The 15592-nt window shown below is 32.6% G+C and overlaps 2 protein-coding genes across 3 annotated transcripts; both read left to right on the plus strand.

Moving 5' to 3' along the window:
• The first annotated feature begins 2061 nt into the window (after positions 1–2061).
• LOC118043625 (proline-rich receptor-like protein kinase PERK8) lies at positions 2062–6411 on the plus strand. 2 transcript variants are annotated; one of them, XM_035051665.2, is made up of 8 exons: positions 2062–2926; positions 3356–3570; positions 3661–3866; positions 4401–4527; positions 4794–4865; positions 5114–5300; positions 5387–5516; positions 5882–6411. In XM_035051665.2, exons 2-8 carry the CDS (start codon positions 3423–3425, stop codon positions 6143–6145), a joined length of 1134 nt encoding a protein of 377 aa, XP_034907556.1. In that variant the 5' UTR covers positions 2062–2926; positions 3356–3422; the 3' UTR covers positions 6146–6411. The 2 variants fall into 2 exon arrangements, with proteins under 2 accessions (XP_034907556.1, XP_034907549.1); XM_035051658.2 differs by having other exon boundaries at positions 2065–2926; positions 3658–3866.
• Positions 6412–8526: 2115 nt separating this feature from the next.
• LOC118043644 (potassium transporter 4) lies at positions 8527–14093 on the plus strand. Its single transcript, XM_035051678.2, has 9 exons — positions 8527–8817; positions 9982–10222; positions 10307–10552; positions 11037–11087; positions 11223–11483; positions 11667–11719; positions 11816–11930; positions 12021–12275; positions 12742–14093. Exons 1-9 carry the CDS (start codon positions 8773–8775, stop codon positions 13830–13832), a joined length of 2358 nt encoding a protein of 785 aa, XP_034907569.1. The 5' UTR covers positions 8527–8772; the 3' UTR covers positions 13833–14093.
• Positions 14094–15592: the final 1499 nt, after the last annotated feature.

Consider the following 15592-nt stretch of genomic DNA (forward strand, 5'->3'; position numbering starts at 1 on the left):
CTCCTCCATTGTTGTAGTTTTATTGTTTTCTCTTCTATAATAATATTGGCTGCACTGTGGACGTAACAAGCACTGAACCTATGTTTTACCTCCGATGGGCAAAGATCAGACCACCTGCGATCCTAACACAATGATCGTCTGAATAGTTCTTCATGCTGAAAATAAATACCATCATTGCATGTTTATGGAGATGTTACCGTCGCCAACGCAGATTTTTAACAAATGAATTGTCGACAACCCAGAGTCCGTTTACTGGTTATGCCTGTAACGAGAAGACAGCAATAATAAATAACATTAAAAATATTAATTAATATTTAATATAGCATTTTTTTTAGTAAGAAGTAGTAGTAATGTTAACCTAACTAGCTGGTGGCTTTGAATCTGTTCTCAGTAAATCTCTCCCTCTCGATAAGTTAGTTTAGAAAATTTAAAATTTAATCCGATTAGATTTTAAATTAAATTAAATATTAAATTAGTAAAATCTAGTTAATTTGGTTAGATTTTTAATAATTTTATTAATTCAATCAAATTCAATCTAATCCTAAAAAAAAATATTGTTTTAATAAAAAAAATTAATTTAATAATTCACGAGTTAACTCGTCTGGAAATCCTATGAAATTAAATTTAATTAACAAATTTTAATGAAATTTTATGTTTGAAAGCCTATTGAGTATTAAAAATTTAAATTCTAAATGGAATTTAATCTCTAAAAAAAATTATAAAAGTAAATTAGAGGTCAACCCTTCTATTTACAATTCAAAATAAAAAAGATTTAATATTGAAATTAACTTTTCAAAATACCTATCTAATGGTTTTTTTTAAAGATATTTAAAGAAAATAAGATGAATCTAACGAGGGTAACATAGAAAACAAAATGATTTGAATTTTATCTTTTTTAAATATGTAAATTCAACTTATTTATTAATTGAATTAAAATCAAACATTATAATTAAATTTAATAACAATAGATAATTGAATTCAATCTAAAAAATAACTATAAAAGTAAATTAGAGTTTAGCTCATCTGAATTACAATTTCAAATAAGAAAATTTAATATTAATTTTTTTTTTAAAATACCCATCTAGCATTTAAAAAAAAACATTTAAAGAAATAAAATGAATGTAATGAGGGTAATATAAGGAAACAAAATGATTTGAATTTTATCTTTTCCAAATATTTAAATTCAACTTATTTATTAATTGATTTAAAACCAAACACTATAATTGAATTTAATAATAGTAGATAATTAAATTAAATCTCTAAAAAAGCTACCAAAATAAATTAGAGGTCAACCCTGATTTACAATTCCAAATAAAAAAAATTAATATTAGAACTAATTATTTCAAAATACCCATCTAATGTTCTTTAAAAAAAAACATTTGAAGAAATAAAATAAATATAACAAGGGTAATATAGAAAATAAAATAATTTAAATTTATTATTTTCAAATATATATAAATTCAATTTATTTATTAATTGAATTAAAATCAAACACTATAATTAGTTTTGAACAACCTATTAGTTACCCATGTTTTTTTTTCGAGTTTAGCATTAACAATGAACAAGTAACAAGTGATGTTTATTTTTTGAAGTAAAATTAATGAAATTAAAAATTTTGAAGTTATGTTAGGACTTAGGATATCTCCAATAAAAAAGCTGAAATAAAAGTTAAAAGAAAATGATACAAATTTTTTTAGCTTTTATCCTTCATTATTTTTATATTGAAGATCCAAAATAGTTTTTTTAAGTTAAAAAATATTATGTGTTGGTTATAAAGAGCTAAAAATTTATTTAATATATTTTTATGTAAAAAAAGGTTTTGATTAGAGTTGTATTATTAATTATTATTAATAAATAATTATACCAATATGAAATATATTAAAATACAATTAGTTTTATTAAATAGTTTTTTCCAATTAAAATACATATATAAAAAAAATAATATATTTATTCTATTTAAAAAATCTTATTACCAATTTAGCTCCTTTTATTTCCTCGGAGATGCTCTTGTAACACGTTAAGGTTTTCTCTTTGTTTTTTTCTCTATCTTTTATCTCATGTTCGTTATCCTTGTCGTATAGTAAATGTCGTCAATATGTACAGACAAGAGACAGCCAAGATGAGATGGCCCTGTTACAGGGAGGACATACAACATAAACTCTTACAACTTGCAGTAGCAGACAACAATTGTACTGCTTTACAGCCCACACAAAAATAAACTACTTCTTCTACAACAACAACAACAACAATGATGACGACGACAACAACAGCTCTGTCTGTTTCTTGTTCAATCTTATTTATTTCAAAAATCCAAGTTTTTTTTTTGCTTGATAATAGGAGTTTTCCACTTTAGCTGAGCTTAACAAAAAAAAAAAGAATAAGAACATGGGGTTTTGTTTTTTAATTAAAGTAAAGATTTTTTTTTGGTGTATAGTAAAGGAATATTTGTGATTTAGAATATTTAGAGTAATGGGTTTTTGTTGTTTGAGTTTGTTAGTGAGGGCGAGGGAGTAGTCATAGGAGGGAGTAGTAATAAGCCATCTCTCCCCTGGTCGCGTTGTCGGCGCGAGGGCACTTTCTGTCGGCAATGTTTGTACTGTATCCAACGATGATTCTCTTCTTTATCATTTCTTAATATTAATTTAAAGAAAAAACGTACAGCAAGTTGCTGATTGATTTCATTCATTCTTTCTTTCCTGCATCAGTAGCAGTTTGTTTCTTTTTAGACCAGACCTTTAAGCTTTGTTCATTTTTACCATCCGGGGTTTCTTTTCTTTCCTTTTTTTTTTTGGAGAACTTGTTGCTGGGAATGTGGGGTGGATTTTGATTTTGGTGATCGTGTCATTGGAAAACTGATCAATTTGTCATTGGCAAATGAAGCTGAGGTTTTTGGGGATCTGGCTGCTCAATTTATCTGTGAATACAGGTTAGAAGATTTCAGATTTTCTTTTTAATCTCAAGGATTTTTTCAGTTTTGACACTTTCCTCATCTCTTTTGCTAGTCTGGTTGGTAGCAGTTGCTGGTTTGAATAAACTTGATAGTGTGTTTGATTTGATTGGTAAGGGTTTAACCACATGATTAGAATCCTGGAGTTTTCCTGTCACAGGTTATTAGCTATTGGGATTCAACATTTCGCTTAGCTCACTTTTTAAACAGTTATTTTCTTTATGGTGGACTCCTAGGAAGATCTTTTTCAGGGACTAGACAACTATTTGACTATAAGAATTATCAATTCCTGCACCAATGTTGCAGTGTTATTTGTTTCTATCATCCATGGTTACCGCGAATGCTGCGTCCTTTTGTGCTGGGATTTTCTTTTCTGCATTATTGCTCATCTGCCTTTTTTCCCTCCAGGTTCCATGTATATTGTCTCATATTGGACTAAAACCTTACAGCATAGCTGAAGTGGTTCCTATACTAAATGTCAAGGACTCTTGCAGCCATACTGGGAGGTGCTGCAGGAGTCATGGCATTGGCGGGGGTAGTTATTTTTGTTCTTTGGTGCTTATATCACAAAAAGACTCTGTCAAGAACTTCTGAGACAGGATCTTCTGAAACATCTGTTCAAGGTAACAGTTGTATCATATATCTTTCAAGCAAGGTTCGCAAGCAAGTGATTAAATGGTAAATGTGGCTGTTTTTCTGTTTACCTGCAGTAGGAAGGCATGCAGGGATCGAGTTGTCATCACAAGAAGCAAGGCGTTTTGAGATGGAAGAATTGGGTCTGGCCACGAAAGGTTTTAGTGAGAAAAATTTGATCGGGTTAGGAAAATTTGGGGAGGTATACAAGGGTTTGCTTAATAATGGGATGATTGTGGCCATCAAAAAGAGACCTGGAGCTCCTAGTCCGGAATTTGTTGATGAGGTAAGCATCACTTGCTGAAAGAATCGAGTTCCAGTCTTACAGATGAAACATTCCTAATGAACGAGAACCATTTTCTATAAGTGTGGATTCTCCCCATTATAGCTCCAATTTTCCTTTCATCATTAATGCTTCCATGAACAGTTGCAGAGATTGTGATACTAGCTTAGCACGCCAAATTTTATGATGAATGGATAATAAATTTAATTACTTATTACACACATCATTTGAGCTTTTTGTTCCTCTTAATTCTTAAGTTAATCTATTGCATGTTGTTTTATGCCATAGCCTGGTTATTGCCTTAATATAACTCCAAGCTATTCAATGAAGCCCCCCCCCCCCCCCCCAATTTATACGGGCCGATCCTTTTACTGGACAACATGTAGTATCTGAGTTCTTTTGTTATAAGAACCTAAAACTAGCTTATGAATTTCGTTTATGCTGTCCTCGATAGTCATTCATGCATGCCTGTTATATTATCTCTATTGTCATGTTGTCCAAGTTTTGATCTAACAGGACTGACTTCTTGAATACCAGGTGCGCTACCTGTCACCTATTCAGCATCGGAATCTTGTGACACTTTTGGGCTACTGCCAGGAAAATAACTTGCAGTTTCTTGTATACGAGTATATCTCTAGTGGGAGTGTTTCCAATCATTTGTATGGTAACTCTCTATCCAGTCACCACTTTTACTTGATCTGTATGTTGCATAGAATTTTCTTGTTTATTATGTTTCTATACTGCTCTTCTCCATTTAAGCATCCATGAGACATATAGCTGTAAATTTTCCATGCATTATCATGTGATATGCAACATTGCCATTTCCAACAGTTTCCTCTTATTATCTTGTCCTTGGTTCCATGTATACAGACCCTGTATCCATAATAGTTGATTCTCAGTTACAATAAAGTCATGATGTTTTTTTGGCAGGAGTTGGTCAAACTTTGGATGGGAAGCTAGAATTCAAGCATAGACTTTCAATCGCTCTTGGGGCTGCTAAAGGTGATCCTCTGCAAAATCAGTGAGCATTTTGGCTTTCCTGGTATCAGTTTTTCTTTTCTTTATATACAATGCCAATGATCAGTACAAAAATCTAGAAAGGGGAGAGGGGGAAGAAAAGGAATATCAATATTGGTTTTGCAAAATGCTTTGAGTTTGTAAGATTTAATATTTGTGAAAGGTTCCTCTTTCCATGTATGAATGGTCTCAATGTGCATATGCCACCTCATTTATCTCATCCCACGCTGCAGGTTTGGCTCACCTTCACTCTCAAACTCCCCGTTTGGTGCACAAGAATTTCAAAACAGCCAATGTTCTCGTGGATGAAAATTTCATAGCTAAAGTTGCAGATGCAGGACTTCGTAATTTCCTGGGAAGAGTTGATATTGCAGGCCCATCTACACAAGTGACAGCAGATGAGATATTTCTTGCCCCGGAGTATTACTACTCAACTTTCCTTGTTCTATACAGATGTTAACGCATTATAGTTTGTCAGTTTACACATATGGCATTTACAAATGCAGGGTGAGAGAGTTCAGACAATTTTCTGAAAAAAGTGATGTATTCAGTTTTGGTGTATTCCTTCTAGAGTTGCTAACTGGCAAGGAAGCAACAGAACCATCTCCAGAGACCAGCCAAAATCTGGTCGAGTGGGTAAGTTTACCAGTCTTCATCACTTTGGATTATGCTGTGATGTTTATGTTTTGAAGTAACTTGATCGTATGATTTCTCACTAGTTCAACTAGATTGAATTAGCGAATGTCTGCGGATGGGCAGGACTGGGAATAAAGATTGTTCTCATCACTATCTTGCTGTTGCAAAATATAATTGCCACAGATTTTCATCATCTCACTGCAGGCGCGCGCTCAAAAGAAGCATACAAGCGCTTCTGTTGTATGCCAACAATTTTTTTTTAACTATGTCCAAACTTCAGAAATCAATATAGCTTGCAGCTAGTGAGGCATCAGTCAATTGTCACCAGTCTTGAGCTAAATCGGATTTCTTATCTTTTCATTTAGGTGCAAAATACTCAAGACTACACCAATTTTTCCAGCATCGTCGACCAAAGATTGGGGAGTAGCTTCACTGCAGAAGGCATGGAAGAGTTTATACAGTTGATGCTTCAATGTGTGGAACCTTCAAGTGATAGGAGACCAGTAATGAGTTATGTGGTAATGGAACTTGATCGTATACGTGAGAAGGAGAGGAACTTGACGACGGTCATGGGGGAAGGAACCCCAACAGTGACCCTTGGAAGCCAGTTATTTAGAGCAGCCAGGTAAAACAACCTAGTGTTCCTTCAAAAGTATTTGGGAGAGTGATTTTTGTGATACTTCAATCGTTTATTTCAAGTGTTTCTTCCCTTTTTTGAGAGCTCAGAGAATATGTTTAGCTGTTTGTAGTAAGTGTATAAAAGAACAGCTATGTTATATTATTTTCACATTTTTTATGTTATTTTATCATAAATGTATTGATAATCATTTGTAAACCATTATTTGTTGCTAATATTATCAAGGTGAAAATTGAGATTTGCGTGATTTTGTATATATATGGTATCTAGTGTTATTAATCCTGTATGGACAGGTTGATTTGCAATCAAATGACTTGAGATTTGACAGGTTAACTTGATTTGGAATCAATTGACTTGGTTAAATTTAAATGATTTAGCTGATTAATTTATAATTATATTAAAATTTAATTTAACTTTTAATTTTTTTTAAAATAATCTGATTTTAGATATTATTATTAACATATCTAATCTGTGATGGAGATTTAATAATATTTTATCAAGGTTTAATAACCTGATTTTTTAAAGCAAGTGAATTAGATTTAATAACTTTACTTTTTACCAAAATTTTAAATTATGTTTCATTTAAAATAGGTGGTATATCTTATTTCAATATAAAAAATAAAATTTATTTTATTTCAATATGTTATGGAAATTATATCGAAATTCCAACCGGAATGTTCCATTTATGATTCAATTGTTTTATTTTCGGCTAAATAATATATTTTTTTTGCTTTTTTTTTTATATAAAAATACTATTCAATTTTATAATATTAATCGCATCTTTTAATTCAATTGTTGGATTAGATTAAAATATTACGAGTTTATTTACATATTGTTATATTTCATATTAGAGTTTTAGGACAATCAGAGTTCAAAAATATCTTATGAGATTGCTGATAGTCGAACAAAAATATAAAAAGTAAATCATGGGCTCATTAAAGGTATTTTTATAGTTTTTTCTATATTTATAATTTTGTTTAGGAAGCTCATTTTATTGTTTTTTTATTATTATTTTTTTAATTTTATCATTCAACAAAGAGTAAGAATTGAATTATTTTAATTTATTTTATTGAGGGTTATCATAGTTTTATGATCCGAGATACAAATTTAAAAGATTAATTCAGGTTGAACTGTATCGATTTAATATATTATTATTTATTTTTTTTAATTAAATTATATTTTTACTTATATTTTTTGAATTTATCAAATATATTAATTTAACCGTTATTTTTTTTATTTAAAATATGAATTCTATTATTTCAACAAACTTTCTTTTCACTCGAGTCATATTACTTTTTGTCGCATATAAGATTCGGATTTGTTTTGTAGATTGTCTATTTTGGTGGGAGAATTATTGTTTGTGCATTATTCCCAAGGAATTAATTATATTTGTCTTATCGGAACCTTTTGCCCTAATTCAGCCCCCCTCATGCAGCCTCCCCTAGGTTCTCGTTGTCAAACCGAGCACCATATCATGCCCCACCGGGTCACTAAGATGGGTCCATGGGTCCTCTTTTTTTGACCTAGCTATGTTTGCTGTAAACAATTGTTTGTACGACTCTATTGGAAATCTAATCAAATCTAGGTCTTAATTAGAAAAATCCAAATTGGATTTTATACCTTATGTTCTCACTGTTACAGCAACCGAGAATGTATTTATAAGATCCACTCATGGATTTTACCTGGTATAAAGTTTGGGTTAGTTTTTAAATCTAATCTGGTAATTAATCTAATCTAAGACTCAAATCATTTATTTTAACCAAATCATTTTAGGTTTTTGCTTTTCTTTAATTTTTGTAAATTTATGTTGATTCTAGTTTCGAATTAATTAAGTAACAGATCAACATGTTGGGCAATACTTAATTTTAAAACTATAATTATAAATTTATTAAATCAATTCAAATTACTTTTTTAAAAATAAATATGTTACAACAAGATTTTTAATTTAATTTTACCAGTTCAATCTGGTTTTTTAACAGATCACTCTATATCTTTATTCTTTTTTTGTTTTTTGTTTTTTTATATATATATATATTTTAAATTTGGCTTAGTTATAACCTTAGTTTACATGTCTGGTTAACCTATTAAGTCATGCTTGATGTTAAAATTATAATTATAGATATGCTAGATTAATCTAAATTAATTGTAAAATAACTTTATTGTTTTTAAATAAAATAATTTTTTAATGATAAAAATTCTCAGAGTTAACCGGATGAAAGTAGTTTAGGTTTAACTAGTTGAACTAAACACTGACAAGCTAAACACGTGCGATGGGAGAAACCTTTTGACAACATTTAACCATAAAAAACAAGAATCAAGTGGAAGTTTGAAAATTGAAGGAGGAGATGATGATGATACCTGATATCAAAAATCCAGAATAATATTTGTCGACCCTGAGACCACATCAGTCTATAAAAATATGATTGAGTTTTCGAACATTAAATTAAATAATAGAAACAATAATAATGTAAGGTTAATAATAATAATATTAGGCAGTTGTGCCTTGCCTGTTCCTTGATGAGCTCCACTAAAACCAGACCCCCTCTCAGAAGCTCACAGAGAGAGAGAGAGAGAGAGAGATAGAGTTCCTTAAGGTTCACGTCTGCTTCGCATCTGCCAATGGAGGCACAACATGGAATCCAACGCTCTCCTAATCCCTCCCACGTTATTCCTCTCCCCCTCTATTTCATTTTTTCTATCGTTTTTCTTGATTGTTTTTATATATGATTCATAGTTTGAGCAATCATCAGTAGAAACGTAAAGAGAGGAAGTGGGAAATGATTTTTGTTGCAGTTTTCAAATGGAAGTTAGTTTGTAACTGATTGTGTAAGGATTTAGCAGTGAAATGGATGGATTGGATGCATCATACAGTTTCATTGAGATCTTATTTGAAGGATTTCAGTGAGTTTGATTGTCAGAAATCAAACAGCCCTTCTCTCTGTATAATCATGTTTTATTGTTTTGTTTTGTAAGATAAACACAAATGATTTTTCAACTACAGTAGTTGGTTTTAATGATTTATTGTTTCTTTTATTTAGTCAACTTCTTGTGTGTTTCGTTGGCCCTTTGATTAGTTCTTTCTATTTTATTCATGTTGGTGAGATTAGCTTCTTTTTTCAATGTGATTTTTAATTCTTGGCATAGCAAGAAAGGATTTTTTGCTGACGAAGTCAAGAATTGAACCCCCCCCCCCCCAACCTGATATGATATTTTACTCTTTGTTCTTATTTTAAAGCATTATATGAACGGTTTACATAGGTTGATGTATTGTTGTGGTTGTATGCTTCTGTGTTAAGTTATATGCTGAATCATAAGAACCCACATGGTAGAGGTCGAGTTCTTTGTCACATCATAGTCATTGATAATCATTTATTTTAAACATTTAAGTATAAAGAGACAGAAATTTTTTTATTCAATGGTGTCAGCGTAAAGAGTTTTAGTCAATGGCAAAGTCAGGTGAGCAACATGATGGATTAAATTGAAAACATAGAGATTACTCTTAAGAGTATTTAGTAAAAATAAAAATCAAGCAAGGGAGTAGCCTTTTTTTTTATTATTTTATTCTTCTTGTCCAGGATTATGCCTTGGATCATTAGATAAAAATCCATAAATGAAAAGAGATGAATTTTTTTTTTTTAATGTGCCTAATCAAAATGTGCCACCCATGCTTTCCAACAAGTCTTGTTGCCTTCCTGTTGTTCTCAATTCAGGCTGGCTGTATTTCTTGGCATCAGAAGTAAATTAAACAGGAGTACTGTTTTTTATGGAGCTAAAGTTTCAATAGTTTCCTTGACTTTGAGCCATAGCTTGACTTGCATGATTTTGCAGCTTTCATGGGCAACTGTATCCAGGAATCTACTATTGGCATATCAAAGCTTTGGGGTAGTGTATGGGGACCTAAGTACTTCACCTCTTTACGTTTATACAAACATATTTGCTGGGAGGATGCAGAATCACCAGACTGAGGAAGTAATATTTGGAGCATTTTCCTTGGTTTTCTGGACCTTTACATTGATACCTTTGATCAAGTATGTCTGTATCGTATTGAGTGCAGATGACAATGGTGAAGGTGAGGCAAAACTTCCCTGTCAGATATTTCTCACATGAATTTGAATTCCATGCTCTTTTTCTGATGCACTTTAATTTATGTCAGGCGGCACATTTGCTCTTTACCCGTTGCTTTGCAGGCATGCAAAGTTCAACTTACTTCCCAATCAACAAGCAGCTGACGAGGAGCTCTCATCCTACAAGTATGGCCCTTCAACACAGGCTATGGCCTCCTCTCCATTGAAGAGATTTCTGGAGAAGCACAAAAGACTTCGGACTGCCCTACTTATTGTCGTCTTGTTTGGTGCTAGCATGGTCATAGGTGATGGCGTGCTTACTCCAGCAATATCTGGTAATTCATTGCTAAGTTACTAATAATTATTTGTTTTTGGAACTGCACGAGTGTCTTGTCCTTACCAACTTTTGAGCATTGGAAATGCTGTAAGAAAATCTTTTTGCTTCCATGTTTTGCTCTCTCTTCTATCTTGCAAGGCATGTACAAGCAGGGAAGACCTTTTATAGATCTTGCTATTAATATTTACTTGGTTTGTATACACGTCTTCAATTTCTTTAATCATGTGGGCATTAGTCATCTCATTAGCAACTGGCATTGGTGCTGATGGCAGTAGGGTTTTTTAATTTCTGCATTCTAGTCAGCTTTATTTTTTTTTTCTTCTCTTTTAATGACTTTTTGAATTATTCTTCAGCAGGTTCTTCATTACTTCACCTTGCAGAAACTTGTTACATAGAAGTAGCAATACCAACATTTCTTTTCTCGACTCCAATAGCTTGTTCATTGATTAAATTTATATATCAAATTTGATTTGTGGTTGCAGTTTTGTCAGCGGTATCTGGGCTGCAAGAAGCTAACAATAAATTGACTAGGGGTAAATTAGTTATTCTTACCAATTTGTCCTTTCAACATTTCCATTATGATGTCTATCTAATATTTTAATATTTCTTTACACCTTACGGCTTCATGATACTCATTTTTGACAAAGTATGCTTCTTGTTCTTGGTAGTTGAACTTGTCTTGCTTGCCTGTGTCATTTTGGTCGGCCTCTTTGCTCTGCAGCATTGTGGCACTCACAAGGTAGCCTTTATGTTTGCACCAATTGTTATCATCTGGTTGGTGTCGATTCTGTCCATTGGACTGTACAACATTGTATATTGGAACCCAAAGATTGTTCATGCTTTGTCGCCTCATTACATAATAAAGTTCTTCAGCCATACTGGTAAAGAAGGTTGGATTTCACTTGGAGGGGTCCTTCTTTCCATAACTGGTATGTTGGATCTGGACATTAACCTTGCATGATTTTACACTGGCTTGTTGCATGCGATTGTCACTTTTCATTGCGAGTTTGGTTGAAAACTATTCAGTTCTCCAAACATGAAATAACTGATTTAGTTTTGTACATAGCTAATGTCAGTGCACTAATTACCAACAATTATCTGGGTCTCATCAGGCACTGAAGCAATGTTTGCTGATCTCGGTCATTTCACTGCCTTATCTATTAGGGTGAGTGTAAAACTCGAACTTTGTTATTTATGACCGAGGTGCTACTTATAATTGTATTTCCAAGTGATAAATTTAATGATGCTCTTGCCCGTGCAGCTTGCTTTTGCGTTGGTAATTTACCCTTGTTTGGTTGTACAATACATGGGCCAGGCTGCATTTCTGTCTAAAAACCCCAACTCCATTTCAAACAGTTTCTATGACTCGATACCTGGTATTCAATGTGATATTGAGTAACAATTATTCCAGAAACTTGCTGTCCTATTGGAGCTGGTTTAATTCGATGCCTCATTGTATATTGCAGACAAGTTATTCTGGCCTTTATGCGTTATTGCCACCCTTGCTGCTATTGTTGGGAGTCAGGCTGTTATCACTGCCACTTTCTCTATTGTTAAACAATGCCATGCCCTTGGATGTTTTCCACGAGTTAAAGTTGTTCACACTTCGAAACACATATATGGGCAGATCTACATCCCAGAAATAAACTGGATCCTCATGATCCTTACTCTTGCTATAACTGTTGGATTTCGAGACACAACTTTGATTGGAAATGCTTATGGTAAGCCATTCCTCTGTCCGTATCATGCTATGTCATTCCTTTCCTCAATCATCTGATGGTTAGGTGGCAAGTATTTGCCATTATGTCCTTTAGTATAGCCATATTCGCATGTAAGAGAAATAAGATTTTCAGTTCAGTTGTGCTATTTATTGCTATATGTGAAGCATTGAGGAGTTCAGATGCTCAAGTTAGGTAGAAATGCTCTGTGTCACTGCTTGCTGCCTCTTGATTTTTCTTTCTGGTGATTTTTTCTAAACTTTTTAGGACAATTTATGTCCATTTTCCTGGGTTGTCATATTGAGGCCATAGTTGCTCAATAAGTCTCTCTGCAGGTTTGTCAACAGAGGCATGGAAGACATTCTTTTCTCCCGTTTACTTACTTTTATTAGGCTAACGAGTATCTTTTTTAGGCATGTGATCATGGTTGAATATTTGTAGTGATCAATGTTTGTGTGTTGGTTCCCAGGACTTGCTTGCATGACAGTTATGTTTGTCACAACATTTCTGATGGCGCTTGTCATCATCTTCGTCTGGCAGAAGAGTGTCATTCTGGCTGTGCTTTTCCTTCTATTCTTTGGGTTCATTGAGGGTGTCTACTTGTCTGCAGCCCTCATGAAAGTGCCCCTGGGAGGATGGGCCCCTCTTGTGCTCTCAGCCATTTTTATGTTCATTATGTACATTTGGCATTACGGGACTCGCAAGAAGTACAGCTTTGATCTGCACAACAAAGTTTCATTAAAATGGTTACTAGGCCTGGGCCCCAGTCTTGGCATTGTCCGTGTACCAGGAATAGGTCTCATATACTCTGAATTGGCCACTGGAGTTCCAGCAATCTTCTCACACTTTGTAACAAATCTCCCTGCATTTCACAAGGTTCTAGTTTTTGTTTGTGTCAAATCAGTTCCTGTTCCATGTGTTTCCCCTGAAGAACGCTTCCTCATCGGTCGAGTATGCCCAAGACCATATCGCATGTATAGGTGCATAGTGAGGTATGGTTACAAGGACATCCAGAGGGATGATGGTGACTTTGAGAACATGCTTATACAGAGCATAGCAGAGTTCATTCAGATGGAAGCAGTTGAACAACCACAGTTCTCTTCGTCCGAGAGTTCATCCCTCGATGGCAGGATGGCTGTTATGAGCACCAGACCTGTCCAATCTAGCTTGAGTTTAATAGTATCCGAGCAGGACTTTCTTAGCATTGATGACTCTATCCAAAATAGCAGATCCTTAACCCTCCAGAGCTTGCAATCTGCTTACGACGACGACAATCTTCATATCAGAAGGCGCCATGTCAGGTTTCAGCTGCCATCAAATCCCGGGATGGATCCTGCAGTCAGGGAAGAGCTGATGGATCTGATCCAGGCAAAGGAAGCAGGGGCAGCCTACATAATGGGGCATTCATATGTGAAGGCTAGGAGAACTTCCTCTTTCCTTAAAAAACTAGCTATTAATATCGGGTATTCATTTCTCCGGAAGAATTGCAGGGGCCCAGCTGTGGCACTGAACATTCCTCACATCAGCCTTATTGAAGTTGGCATGATATACTATGTGTAAATCACCTGGACGTTATCGTCCGTTGAACCCCAGCTGGTCATCTTTTGAACCGGTGGATGCAGAGGTGGCCGGTGCTGGCCATGGTTCTGGAACAGACGACATTAAAGTATATGTATGGGTTAGGTTTTCTTATAGCAGTTGTTCCATGAAACAGCTTTCCTTTTGTACAGATAGCCTTCAGCAGACGTCTTCGTCTGATAAATTACAAGGGTTTTTCCATGAGTAATATTCAAATGATAATAGAAAAGTAGATTAAATTTATATTGTTACATTTTTTTTTATCCAAAACAATATAAATTTCATTAAAAAAAAATATTAAAACGATGTTGTTTTGGAATTAAGATCTAATAATTCAGATCTGGATATGATCTAACATTTATAATTATTCAGATATTGCTAATAATTTAATTATTAAAATATCCATTTAAAAGATGATATAATATATCACTTAGAGTTGATACAATGCATTTATATCTAGCAATTTTTAAAATTTGGTAAATACTAGAAAGTAAAGATGGATGGGCTATTTAACAAGGATAATGCTTAAGAAATCAAATAAAACTATGAACAAGACTGAGTAAAATTTAGAAAGAAGGAAGAAAATGAGACATTTAAAGAAAAAAAATAATGCATGATTTATATTAACCAAAACTGATTTAGTTACTTCTCTAATCTTTCCTTCTTATTATTAATTTCTCCAACTAGAAAAATCAAAATAAATCGAGAAGGGACATGATATTAACCAAGTTCAATGAATGGATATATATTAACAAAAGCTAAAATAAAATTGAAAAACAATGTAGCATGTGAGTGAAAATACTGGATAGGGTTTTTATAGTTTTGCCCTTCCCTATAAAAAAAACTTAATACATATTTTGAAGGTATTGAAGTCTTTTTACAAGAATCATTATTCATTATTTAAATTGACTGAAAAAAAAAGTTTTTTTCTTTCATTTTAAAATCATTATGAACAACCAAAATAACCTTGCAAATAAAATATTTAAAACTGACATCAAGAAGCTTTTTTATATTTTCATAATAGTTTTTTTTGTTATTATTAAATTAGATGAGGGCAATTTGATATTTGACCGAATACAAAAAAATAAAAAAGCACAATAAAACAACCTAAATGCCTTCAAAAACAAAAAAAAAAATTTAAAACTAATATCAAGGGGCTTTTTCATCCTTTTATAATGTTTTTTTTTTGTTATTATCAAGTTAACTTATGGGCAATTTTGGTATTTGAGAAAATATTAAAAAAAATAAAAATTATTAGCACACACTAGCGTGTAGAAGGCTCTTACAGCCTTCGAGTGACGTTAATGTAGTCGAGCCTGCAATAATGGTTTATTTTAAGCAATCAGATGTGAGTATGTTACAACTAGATAAAGATTTGCCCAAACAGATAATGTGGATGGCCTTATTTTAATTTTGATTCTTATTTTTTTGATTATTTTTATTTTTTTATCATTTTGTTAAATTGATTTTTCTTTTTTATTTCACCTTTAATCAAATGTAAATTTATTTTGTATTTCAATTTTGATTTTTATTCTTTTAATTACTATTTTTTTTTTATTTTTTTGTATAATTGAAATTATTTTTTCAATTTAATCTTTCAACATTTGATTGATTGAGAATTGAGTTTCATAGTTTTTTTTTTTTTTTTTTCAAATATGATGCTTTCAATTCAATAACCCAAATTACATATTTGAAAAGTTAATGCGAGTTAAGATTATTATTTTTTTAAAAGCTTAGTGAGT

Source organism: Populus alba, chromosome 2, assembly GCF_005239225.2.
Source record: "Populus alba chromosome 2, ASM523922v2, whole genome shotgun sequence".
In the NCBI taxonomy this organism is placed as follows: domain Eukaryota; kingdom Viridiplantae; phylum Streptophyta; class Magnoliopsida; order Malpighiales; family Salicaceae; genus Populus; species Populus alba.